At 48.9% G+C, this 12,206-nt stretch overlaps 1 protein-coding gene across 9 annotated transcripts in view; it reads right to left on the bottom strand.

The window, feature by feature from the left end:
* Window positions 1-12,206, bottom strand: part of C8H1orf167 (chromosome 8 C1orf167 homolog) — a 145,435-nt gene that overhangs the window by 122,198 nt on the left and 11,031 nt on the right. For 7 of the 9 annotated variants that reach the window (XM_053401077.1, XM_053401082.1, XM_053401083.1 and 4 more), the window contains exons 4-9: window positions 11,805-11,836; window positions 10,245-10,464; window positions 6,259-6,428; window positions 5,156-5,253; window positions 2,489-2,675; window positions 767-948 (exon numbers count right to left, since the gene is read on the bottom strand). In XM_053401077.1, coding sequence (XP_053257052.1) covers window positions 767-948; window positions 2,489-2,675; window positions 5,156-5,253; window positions 6,259-6,428; window positions 10,245-10,464; window positions 11,805-11,836 — 889 coding nt within the window. The remainder of the gene's footprint in view (window positions 1-766; window positions 949-2,488; window positions 2,676-5,155; window positions 5,254-6,258; window positions 6,429-10,244; window positions 10,465-11,804; window positions 11,837-12,206) is intronic. The other 2 variants (XM_053401076.1, XM_053401081.1) reach the window with 2 other exon arrangements.

Here is a 12,206-nt window from a genome sequence, read left to right as displayed (position 1 = left end):
CCTGCGGAGCTGCTGCCAGCCTGTGTGGGCAACACTCAGCTAGATCATAGCTGTCAACCGTCCCTTATTTGGCGGGAAAGTCCCTTATCTCAGCGCTGTGTCCCGCATTGATGATGTCCCTTAAATTTCCCGGGTTTCAAAGGAAGCAGCTCCTCTCCCTCCCTCCCTGCCGGCCAGGGAGGAGGGAGGCTCCAACTGTGTTGCTTGGCTGCGTTGCTCACCCAATAAAGAGTCTTAAGAATGACTAGGGGGTGGAGCTTGCATGCCTTGTGCCGATCAAATCAGCCGCGTTGCCTGGGGACTCGCCTTTGCTCAGCGCTTCCCAGCGGAGACGTGACGGTGGTTTTCCTTGCTGCATCCCCTTTGCCGGGTTGCTGCGCTGTGGGAACCACCGCTTGAGGCTTCGTTTGGCTGCTGGCTGGGCTTTCTGCCTTTGGCTCGGAGGGGCTCAGAAGGTGAACATACCTGTGCTCTGAAAATCCCTTATTTTGGCTGCAGATCCCTTATTTTCGAGGCCTTAATTTCAAATCTGTAAGTTGACAGCTATGAGCTAGATGGAACAAGGACCTTCCCTTGTAGCTTTCGTAATGAAAGCCAGCCCTTTATTCAAATCCATGAGGACTAGAATCTCAGTTCATTTTTTCAGGGGGAGGCTGCGGCTCAGGAAGAGGGACCTCTCTCTGAAACCCCAAAGAGATGCTGCCAGTCAGTGCAGGCAATCTTGAGGAAGTTGGACCCGATGGCCTGACTTTGCTACAGTTCTCACCGTGGGCTCTCTTCCGCTTCAAGTCCCACAGCTCCAGCAGAGTCTTCCTGGCCTTTTCCCGGACTTGCAACATCAGGGCCCATTGATGGAAATGCACCCTCAGGGATTCAAGTCGCAGGCCTTCCCTGCTGTGCCTGCACAGCGCCTCCCGGTCGGCGACAGACTTCCAGGCCTGGAAACAGCTTGAGAGGGGTGGGAAAAGGAACAGAACGGCTTAGGAAGAGTCTGGCAGCAGGATCAGGCCATCATGGCCCAGCCTCCTGCTGCCCTCGGCGGCAACTCTGCCCACTTGCGATTCTTCCCAGTGACCTGTTTCCGACAGGGGACGTGGCGAAGGGGAATTCAAAGGAAAGTGGCCTTCTGGGACAGCCACCGCTCTGCAGGCTTGTTGAGAAGGTCGCAGAGCAGCGTCGTGGGATGCCAATACTGACCCACCTTGGCTCCCAGTACGTTTCTGAGCACAATTCAAAGTGTTGGTGCTGATCTTTAAAGCCCTAAACGGCCTCAGTCCTGTATACCTGAAGGAGCATCTCCACCCCCATCGTTCTGCCCGGACACTGAGGTCCAGCGCCGAGGGTCTTCTGGTGGTTCCCTCACTGTGAGAAGCCAAGTTACAGGGAACCAGGCAGAGGGCCTTCTCGGTAGCGGCACCCGCCCTGTGGAACACCCTCACACCAGATGTCAAAGAGAACAACAACTACCAGACTTTTAGAAGACATCTGAAGGCAGCCCTGTTTAGGGAAGCATTTAAGATTTGGTGTATTGCGGTATTTTAATATTTTGTTAGGGACGCGGGTGGCGCAGTAGGTTAAACCACAGAGCCTAGGGCCTGCCGATCAGAAGGTCGGTGGTTCGAATCCCCACAACGGGGTGAGCTCCCGTTGCTTGGTCCCTGCTCCTGCCAACCTAGTAGTTCAAAAGCACGTCAAAGTGGAAGTAGATAAATAGGTACCACTCCGGTGGGAAGGTTAACGGCGTTTCCGTGTGCTGCTCTGGTTTGCCAGAAGCGGCTTAGTCATGCTGGCCACATGACCCGGAAGCTGTACGCCGGCTCCCTCGGCCAATAAAGCGAGATGAGCGCCGCAACCCCAGACTCGGTCACGCCTGGACCTAAATCGCTAGGGGTCCCTTTAATATTTTGTTGGAAGCTGCCCAGAGTGGCTGGGAAGGCCCAGCCAGATGGGTGGGGTATAAATAATAAACTATTATTATTATTATTATTATTATTATTATTATTATTATTATTGTGAAAACTGCAGGGTAACAAATACTGGCCTCTCTTGCAAGGCTCTTGTGAAGAATGCAGAACAGCATCATGCAAGGCCAACATTTAAATTTAATCTGTAGCAATAATACAAAACAGAGACACTGACCTACCTTGCAAGGTTGCTGTGAAAGCTGCAGAGAAGCAAACACTGGCCTCCCTTGAAAGGCTCTTGTGAAGAATGCAGAGCACCCTCTTGCAAACTAATCATGCAAAGACGTAGAGAGGCATTGCGTGATGCTAATGCAGTGTTTCGGAAACTTGGGTCTGTTTGCGACTACAATTCCTGCTAACTAGGGATGATTGGAGTTGTAGTCCAAAAACAGCTAGAGACCTGAGGTTGGGAAACACTGTGCTAATGCAAACCTACCCCAGAAAGATGTCGCAAAGAGGTAAGGAACGTAAGGCGCGACCAAGAAGCCCACATATGAAAATTATGATGATCATGCTCAGCTCACCGGCTCAGCAGCCCTTTCTGCACCTGAGCCACCAGCGGCAGGATCCGTCGGGCTGCCCTGTAGCGGGAACGCCAGGCCTCAAACGCGCTCACCAGCCTCTTTTTCTCCAGAAGGGCGAGAGCCTCCTGGGCGCGAATCTCCTCTTTCTCCAGACGCTCCTTCTGAAGGCGCCACAATCTGAAAGCTGCTGCGTTGCAGGGGAAAAGGGGGGGGGAGACATCAGAGGTGAGGAGAGCGCCAGGTGGGTAGATTTTCGTTTCCAAGCACAATTCAAAGTGTTGGTGCTGACCTTTAAAGCCCTAAACAGCCTTGGCCCAGTATACCTGAAGGAGCGTCTCCACCCCCATCGTTGAGCCCAGACACTGAGGTCCAGCTTCAAGGGCCTTCTGGTGGTTCCCTCCCTGCGAGAAATGAAGCTACAGGGAACCAGGCAGAGGGCCTTCTCGGTGGTGGTGCCTGTCCTGTGGAACGCCCTCCCACCAGATGTCAAGGAAATAAACAACCATCTGACTTTTAGAAGACATCTGAAGGCAGCCCTGTTTAGGGAAGCTTTTAATGTTTAACCGGCCACTGTATTTTAATATTTTGTTGGAAGCCGCCTAGAGTGGCTGGAGAAACCCAGCCAGATGGGTGGGGTGTAAATAATTATAATTATAATACTAAGCCTGGGGGAAATACTTAGTGTGCTGTAAGAACGCCTAAGAAGGCCTCTTGCAGCCCCATGAGTGGGGAGCGCTTTTTCAGCCCGGGGGGCCGTATTCCTTTCTGAGGGCCATTGGTTGGTGGAGCCCAAGGCACAAGCGGGCGGAGCAATGGAGGTAGCGATTCTTGAATTGCAGTGGGTTGGACTGGATGACCTTTGGGGGTCCCTTCCAAATCCACAAATCTATAAAATTTTATCTGAGGGATCAGAGTACAAGGGCACATCCCCATCATGCACAAACACTCCAGGAGGGTGTGAAACAGGGCTAGTAAAAGGTGTGGTTATGGAGAGTTTGGGGGGGGGACGGGGACTGGAGGGTCACTTTTGGCCTCCAAACCTGAGGTTCACCCACCCCGATCTATGCAAACAAGTAGTCCAGGGGGGAAACTTCTGAAATAACAATGCGATATTAGCTCCGCCCAAGGAATGACAGAGAGCAAGCAATAGACAGACGTAAGATTTTAGAAGGACAGGAAGGAACACCACAGGCAGAATAACTGTCACACACAGAAGGAATAAGGATATAGTTTGAATGCTTCACCTATGGGTTTATAAATCATTTAATGTGTCAAGAGGAATGGATGTCGTTAATATTGCAGTTGTCGTACAAGGGATTATTTTGACTGGAATGTAATTGAGATGAACAAGATTTTGGAACCCGGAAACAAAGCAAATCACCAAACCATCCATTCTAGCACGCGGGAGGCCACCCAAATTATATAATTTGGCACCTGAATGACTGGGATTAGTAATTGCATTATAATTCGGCACTGTTATAACGAGGCTACCATTGGATTATTCTAAGTGAAAACTAATAAAAATTATTGCATTTTTTAAAAAAGTAGTCCTGGGGGATCTCAAAGCTTGCAGAAGTATAAAATATCTGAGGTTGAGGTGTGGGTGGGGGGAATTAAGGGAGGGAGAAGCCCCCCCCAGCAGCCCATGGAGGATGGAGCATGCTCAGTGGTCCGCTGTCGCCGTCGGTGGGGCGAACGGAACGGAACACCTTGGGAAAGGGCGTGGCTGGCAGAGCAGGCATTCTGCACAGAGTGCGTCCCCACTGCAAGCTTCCCAACTGAAGGGAAGGACATGAGGCAGGAGTTGGTAATGCAGGTGAGCTGTGCACAAGCAAGCTGCCAGCCAGCTTTGCTGAGGCTCTTTTTATTAGCACAATATGCAAAACCAGTCAGATACATTTTGGACTGTGCCCTTTACACATCTTCCAATCACCCGATCGTGGGGTGGTACAAAGTTATTTTGGCACCTGTTTCCACTGCATCACTTTCCCCTTGCACAATGTATAACGAAGGAGACAAAGGTCATCGACAGGGCACGGCAGACCACTGAGAAAGCCAAAGGTTAGATAGAGGGCATGATGTTCAGACAGCTGTGGCTTGTCTGCGGGGTGATGTGTGCTCTCTTCCTTCTCTCTCTCTCTCTCTCTTCCTTATATATATGGGGAGAGAGATATATAAGAAAGGGGGAGAGAGAGAAGAGAGAGAGAGAGAGAGAGAGAGAGAGAGAGAGAGAAGGAAGCGATAGAGTCATATGGAAGGGGGGGAGAGAGAAGAGAGAGAGAGAAGGAAGGAAGGGATAGAGTCATATGGAAGGGGGAGAGAGAGAGAGAGAGAGAGAGAGAGATGAGATAAAGAGAGAGAGAGAGAGAAAGTAGGGAGAGAGACAGAAGAAAGGGGGAGAAAGAGAGAGAGAGAGAAGAAATAGAGAGAAATAGAAAGTAGGGAGAGAGACAGAAGAAAGGGAAAGAGAGAGAGAGAGAGAGAGAGAGAGAGAGAGAGATGTGAGAGAGAGAGAGAGAGAGAGAGAGAGAGAGAGAGAGAGAGAGAGAAGGAAGGGAGAGAGAGAGAGGCTTGTCTGCAGGTGGAAGTGTGCTCCACACCCGGTCATTCCTTCCCAACTTATCTCGGGCCACTATATAAGCAGCTGCTCAGGGGCAACCGCCTTACCAGCCAAGCGCCTCACATCCCGTAGAGCCGCGGCCTTTCTGCAGGTCTCGCCCCCTCCCTGCTGGCAATGAAGCTGCGTCCAGAGATTTCCCTCCGCCCTGAAAAAAGGTCGAGATGGAAAGAAGATAAAAGTCTCAACCAGAGAAAAATGGCAGATCAAGTTGATGGATTATGCCGAAATGGCCAAAATGACCGGAAGAATCAGAAATCAGGAAGACCAAAATTTTAATCGGGAGTGGGGGAAATTTATAACTTATCTTGAAAACCATTGTAAACAGTTAAAGTCACTAGCAGGATTGGAATATCACTTGTAGTTTAAGGGTGAATTTTGGATACAATGCAGAGGTAAAAGATTTTGGATTATCATAAAAGATGCAGGAGGAAATGATTGACAATAGGACCCACAAAGGGGAGGAGTCCAGGAGATTCTATGGAATCTTGTTTTTATGTTGTATGTTGGATAAAAGGTAAAGGGACCCCTGACCATCAGGTCCAGTCGTGGCCGACTCTGGGGTTGCAGCGCTCATCTCGCTTTACTGGCCGAGGGAGCCGGCATACAGCTTCCGGGTCATGTGGCCAGCAGGACTAAGCTGCTTCTGGCAAACCAGAGCAGCGCACGGAAACACCATTTACCTTCCCGCCGGAGTGGTACCTATTTATCTACTTGCACTTTGACATGCTTTCGAACTGCTAGGTTGGCAGGAGCAGGGACTGAGCAACGGGAGCTCACCCCGTCACGGGGATTCGAACCGCCAACCTTCTGATCGGCAAGTCCTAGGCTCTGTGGTTTAACCCACAGCGCCACCTGCGTCCCTCTGTATGTTGGATATGTGACTGTAAATCTGAAAAACCAAATAAATAAATTCAAAAAAGAAAAAAGGCACAGTGGTTCTGTTTATCCTCCCAAAGTGTGTGTCTGTGTGCAGCGGCCAGTTTCAGACTGAGGAGGCCGGCATGCAGATTCCCGCTCACCTACAGATATTAGATTGGCGCCATCTCTCAGAGCCAGCCTACCTCGCAGGGGTGTTGCAATCTATTTAATGCTACAATCCCGAGCAAACTATCTGAATCGGGATTTCCTGTCTTTCTCCTCTTTTACGCACCTGCTGTACCGGGCAGCGTCTTCCAGGTGTTCCGCAGGTAGGTGGCATAGGTTGGGGGACATCCTTACGCCCCCTGCTTCTGGGGTTGTCGGCGCTCCTCTGATGGGGTTCGCTGCCTCCTGTTGCGGGGAAGGGGGTGCCTTCCGCTGCTTTGCCAAAGCATCCTGCCACTAACAAAGAACCAGGCTTGGAATAATTAATAAACAACAACAACAAATTATTATTTATACCCCACCCATCTGGCTGGGTTTCCCCAGCCACTCTGGGCGGGTCCCAACAGAATATTAAAACCACATTAAAACATCACTCATTAAAAACGTCCCTAAACAGGGCTGCCTTCAGATGTCTTCTGAAAGTCAGGTAGTTGTGTATTTCCTTCACATCTGAAGGGAGGGTGTTCCACAGGGCGGGCGCCACCACCGAGAAGGCCCTCTGTCTGGTTCCCTGTAACCTCACTTCTCGCAATGAGGGAACCGCCAGAAGGCCCTCAGCGCTGGACCTCAGTGTCCGGGGAGAACGATGGAGGTGGAGATGCTCCTTCAGGTATTCTGGGCCGAGGCCGTTTAGGGCTTTCAAGGTCAGCACCAACACTTTGAATTGTGCTTGGAAACATACTGGGAGCCAGTGTAGATCTTTCAAGACCAGTGTTATGTGGTCTCAGCAGCCGCTCCCAGTCACCAGTCTAGCTGCCGCATTCTGGATTAGTTGTAGTTTCCGGGTCACCTTCAAAGGTAGAGCACCCACGTTGAGTGCATTGCAGTAGTCCGAGCGAGAGATAACCAGAGCATGCACCACTCTGGCGAGACAGTCCGCGGGCAGGTAGGGTCTCAGCCTGCATACCAGATGGAGCTGATAAACAGCTGCCCTGGACACAGAATTGACCTGCGCCTCCATGGACAGCTGTGAGTCCAAAATGACTCCCAGGCTGCGCACCTGGTCCTTAAGGGGCACAGTTACCGCATTCAGGACCAGGGAGTCCTCCACACCCGCCCGTCTCCTGTCCCCCAAGAACAGTACTGCTGTCTTGTCAGGAGTCAACCTTAATCTGTTAGCCGCCATCCGCCCTCCAACCACCTCCAGACATAGAATCATCGAACTGCAGAGTCGAAAGGGACCCCTGGGGGTCATCTAGTCCAACCCCACCCCCAACCCCGCAATGCAGGAATCACAGCTTCAATTTCATGCTCCATAAATTTTTCACAAGTGCTACCCTTCAATAAAAAAAGATATCTGAAAAAATAACCCTACATCACCCATGAAGGACTGAGGTATGGTTCGTTCTAAAACAGGAGCAGGGAAGCAAATGAGTAAATGTCAACTAAGGATTGGTTCTTATGGATACAACCCACAAGTGACCTGCAACTAATTAGGAACACCCAATTTTCCCCTTGGTATCCTCTCTTGAAACACAGATTTTGGAACATAAAGAAGGCTGATCGCCGAAGAATTGATGCTTTTGAATTATGGTGCTGGAGGAGGCTCTTGAGAGTCCCATGGACTGCAAGAAGATCAAACCTCTCCATTCTGAAGGAAATTAGCCCTGAGTGCTCACTGGAAGGACAGATCCTGAAGCTGAGGCTCCAATACTTTGGCCACCTCATGAGAAGAGAAGACTCCCTGGAAAAGACCCTGATGTTGGGAAAGATGGAGGGCACAAGGAGAAGGGGACGACAGAGGACGAGATGGTTGGACAGTGTTCTCGAAGCTACCAGCATGAGTTTGACCAAACTGAGGGAGGCAGTGGAAGACAGGAGTGCCTGGCGTGCTCTGGTCCATGGGATCATCAAGAGTCGGACACGACTAAACGACTAAACAACAACAAATCTGACCAATCTCTTGCCAGCTTCCTTACGAAATGCCTGAATTGAGCTGCATTTCCAGATGAAGCCCCCCGCAGTCTTGGGTGGCTCCTACAAGAATATTTGGGTACGTAGACAGACTTTTGTATTTGTGGTCAACCTCAGGTGGAAGACATCACTCATTACCTGCTAGCCTGCCTCTTATACAGAGACCCAACGGATCGCTTTCTGAAGCCTTTGTTCACACAAGCAAGCAGGCACACCCCAGCAGAAACGGTTCAGTTTCTTTAAGCGACAACAATAGCTTTGTAAAACACGAAGCGTCCCTCTATGCACTGGTGGGGGGTGGGGGAATCCTGAAAAATGAGTTAATTAAAATCGCTATAAAATTGTTGTGGTGATTCGGTGGTTTCATCTGAAAGCAAGTTGGGTTTGAGTTTGTAGTTGTCTCTGGTTATCTTCTCTCTCTTTCAGAATGGATGCTGGCAAACTGGATTTTAAAAATGATGTTATAATTGGAGCTGTCAGAGATGCATCATCATCATCATCATCATAATAATAATAATAATAATAATAATAATAATTTTTTATTTGTACACTGTTCAAATGCTCAGGAACTTGGCAAACTTTGTATTTATAGTATGCATTTTTATATTAAGGATGTACCGTATGTTCTGTATTATTTTATTAATGCTATTGCCTTCTTCTTTTTCTTTGGCAATCACTCATAATTGAGTAAGATTGTCTTCCATAAACACGGTTTTAGCAGTGAGTCTGTAAGTGATCACGGAGACCAATTTTGGATCCACTTGTCCTTCCACAGTGGAGACATAGGTTTCCGGGCAGGAGTTGATCACGGTGAGGGTTTGCCAAGTGTGCCTTCCTCCTAGCACGTTTCTCCCTTGCGTCCTGAGTTCGAGTGTCTTCAAAGCCCATGACATCTTTGGTAAAGGCTGTTCTTCAACTGGAGCACTCGCAGGCCAGTGTTTCCCGGTTGCCAGTGTTTATACTACATTTTTTTAGATTTGCCTTGAGACAGTCTTTAAACCTCTTTTGTTGACCACCAGCATTACGCTTTCCATTTTTAAGTTCAGAACAGAGTAGTTGCTTTGGAAGACAATACAGTGGTACCTCAGGTTACAGACGCTTCAGGTTACAGACTCCGCTAACCCAGAAATAGTACCTAAGGTTAAGAACTTTGTTTCAGGATGAGAACAGAAATCGCACAGCAGCGGCGCGGCAGCAGCGGGAGGCCCCATTAGCTAAAGTGATGCTTCAGGTTAAGAACGGTTTCAGGTTAAGAATGGACCTCCAGAACGAATTAAGTTCTTAACCCAAGGTACCACAGTAATCAGGCATCCGCACAACATGACCAGTCCAATGAAGTTGATGTTGAAGAATCATTGCTTCGACACTGGTGATCTTTCCTTCTGCCAGTACACTGGCATAAGTTTGCCTGTATTCCCAAGTGATGTGTAAAAATTTTTGGAGACACCATTGATGGAATCTTTCAAGGAGTTGGAGATGGTGTTTATAACTGGTCCATATTTCACAAGCTATTGCCTTAATGGGACACGGGTGGCGCTGTGGGTTAAACCACAGAGCCTAGGACTTGCCAATCAGAAGGTCAGCGGTTCGAATCCCCGCGACGGGGTGAACTCCCGTTGCTCGGTCCCTGCTCCTGCCAACCTAGCAGTTCGAAAGCATGTCAAAGTGCAAGTAGGTAAATAGGTAAATAGGCGGGAAGGTAAACGGCGTTTCCGTGCGCTGCTCTGGTTCACCAGAAGCAGCTGTCATGCTGGCCACATGACCCAGAAGCTGTACGCCGGCTCCCTCGGCCGATAGAGTGAGATGAGTGCCGCAACCCCAGAGTCGGCCACGACTGGACCTAATGTTCAGGGGTCCCTTTACCTTTACCTTATTGCCTTAATAGAAGTTTGACATGGCCTTTGGCTAGAACAAAAAACTGGCGAACTTGGAAACTTGAGGAACTTCCCATCTGCAGATTGGCACATTCGTGCATTTAACTCATGATCGGCTGCTCTGACTGGCAGCAGCTCTGCAAATTTAATGATTTTTCAAAAAACCAGAGGGCGTGTGTTCTACCAGCGAGGCGTAGCCGGACCCAGAAGCTGGGCCCGTCTTGGCTGCACCCTGCTCTCTTAACGCCCCCCCAAGCCCTCTTACCTTGCGGAAGCTGGCTGCCAGCACCACCAGAATGTGGTTCCTCTGGGCAATGCCTGCTTGAACCTTCCTTAACTGCACGGCCCACCGCAGGGCAGCAAGCCCCTTGCGCAACAGCTGGCGCTCATACAGAGCCTGGGCAGTGGCCGTTTTCCCAGAGACATGGTTGCGCCAGGCCACAAAGCATTTCTCTAGCTGGGGGTCCACCCTCTGGGGCAAAGGCCTGGGAGAGAGGGGAAGAAAGGAAACAAGAGCTAGCGTTCCGTTTAACCAATTAACCCCCACAAATTTAAGTTGATTAAGTGATCAGCTCGAGTTGATTAATCTAATCCGCTCTCTTTAAGGGAATAGGCGATACTTCGAAAGAGAAAGCAGGTTTTGGAGACAATACGCACATCGCTTGGGATGGACAGGCGTTCACCCCACCTACAGCTTTTTAAAATGCATGCTGCTATTAAAAAATATTTATTTACTACAGCGGTACCTTGGTTCTCAAACGCCTTGGTTCCCAAACGACGAAAACCTGGAAGTAAGTGTTCCACTTTTGGAACATTTTTCAGAAGCCAAACATCCAATATGTCTGCTATTGTTTCTGGGGTGCCAGCACCAATCAGAAGCTGTGCCTTGGTTTTCAAACATTTCAGAAGTCAAACAGACTTCCGGAACGGATTAAGTTTGGGGCTTTTGCTTTTGCTATTTGTTTTGTGTTTTTGAGGCTTTTTCAGTTCATTTGTTTTTGTGACTGTGTGGAACGCAGTTCAGCTACTAATTGATTGATTGATTTAATGATTGAGTGACTGCGGAAATGGATAAAAGCCCCCCCATCTAAACAATGACTATCATCAGTGCAGGCAAGAAAAAAATTAATTTTAATTTTTAATCATCTACAAAACTGTCTTATTTATTTTAAACTACAGTACATTGATTATTAGGGATGCGGGTGGTGCTGTGGGTTAAACCACAAAGGCCAGGACTTGCCGATCAGCAGGTCGGTGGTTCGAATCCCCGTGACGGGGTGAGCTCCCGTTGCTCGGTCCCTGCTCCTGCCAACTAGCAGTTCGAAAGCACGTCAAAGTGCAAGTAGATAAATAGGTACCGCTCCGGTGGGAAGGTAAACGACGTTTCTGTGTGCTGCTCTGGTTTGCCAGAAGCGGCTTAGTCATGCTGGCCACATGACCCGGAAGCTGTACGCCGGCTCCCTCAGCCAATAAAGCGAGATGAGCGCCGCAACCCCGGAGTCGGTCACGACTGGCCCTAATGGTCAGGGGTCCCTTTACCTTTACCTTGATTATTGCGTTATGGCTCAATGGTCTCATTAGATAGTAAAATTCATGTTAAAAGGGGTTGTTTTTAAAAGTCTGGAACAGAAGAATCCGTTTTGCATTACTTTCCATGGAAAAGTGCGCCTTGGTTTTGGAACGGACTTCCGGAACGGATTAAGTTTGAGAACCAAGGTACCACTGTATTTGATTTAAATGGGGGAGGGGTGTCTTTTAAAAAATGTAAACACATTTCATAACATTTACACCACCAAAAGCGTTTAAAGACGGGCAAAAGCATTACCTGTTTCTCTTCTTCTCCATCGATTCCAGGTCCTGTAAGCAAAGAAAGAAAAATCAAGACAATATGTTGGAACAAGCTCATCCCTCCTCTTACGGAATTTCTGGGCACAAGGCTTGGGACATTCCACACCTACAAGATTCTAAATTCTGCACCATGGTAACCTGAATTGGGCTGAAAAAGCTCAAGGAAAGCAGAGATCTACCACCTGAATCCACAACGCAGATTGAAATAAAATAATATACACACCCTGGTATACATCAGCTTATCGCACACAATTTAGTTTTGCTTCCAATTAACTTGTGGAACTCACCGCCACAAGCTGGGAGTGAAGGCCACGAGACACAAAACTCAATGTACATCCAACATGCCGCTCCGTTAGCTGGTAAGAGGAATGGCTGTATC

The sequence above is a fragment of the Podarcis raffonei genome, chromosome 8 (genome assembly GCF_027172205.1).
Source record: "Podarcis raffonei isolate rPodRaf1 chromosome 8, rPodRaf1.pri, whole genome shotgun sequence".
Lineage (NCBI taxonomy): Eukaryota > Metazoa > Chordata > Lepidosauria > Squamata > Lacertidae > Podarcis > Podarcis raffonei.
The sequence above is the reverse complement of the archived record's forward strand: the minus strand, read 5'-3'. Positions and strand labels throughout refer to the sequence as shown.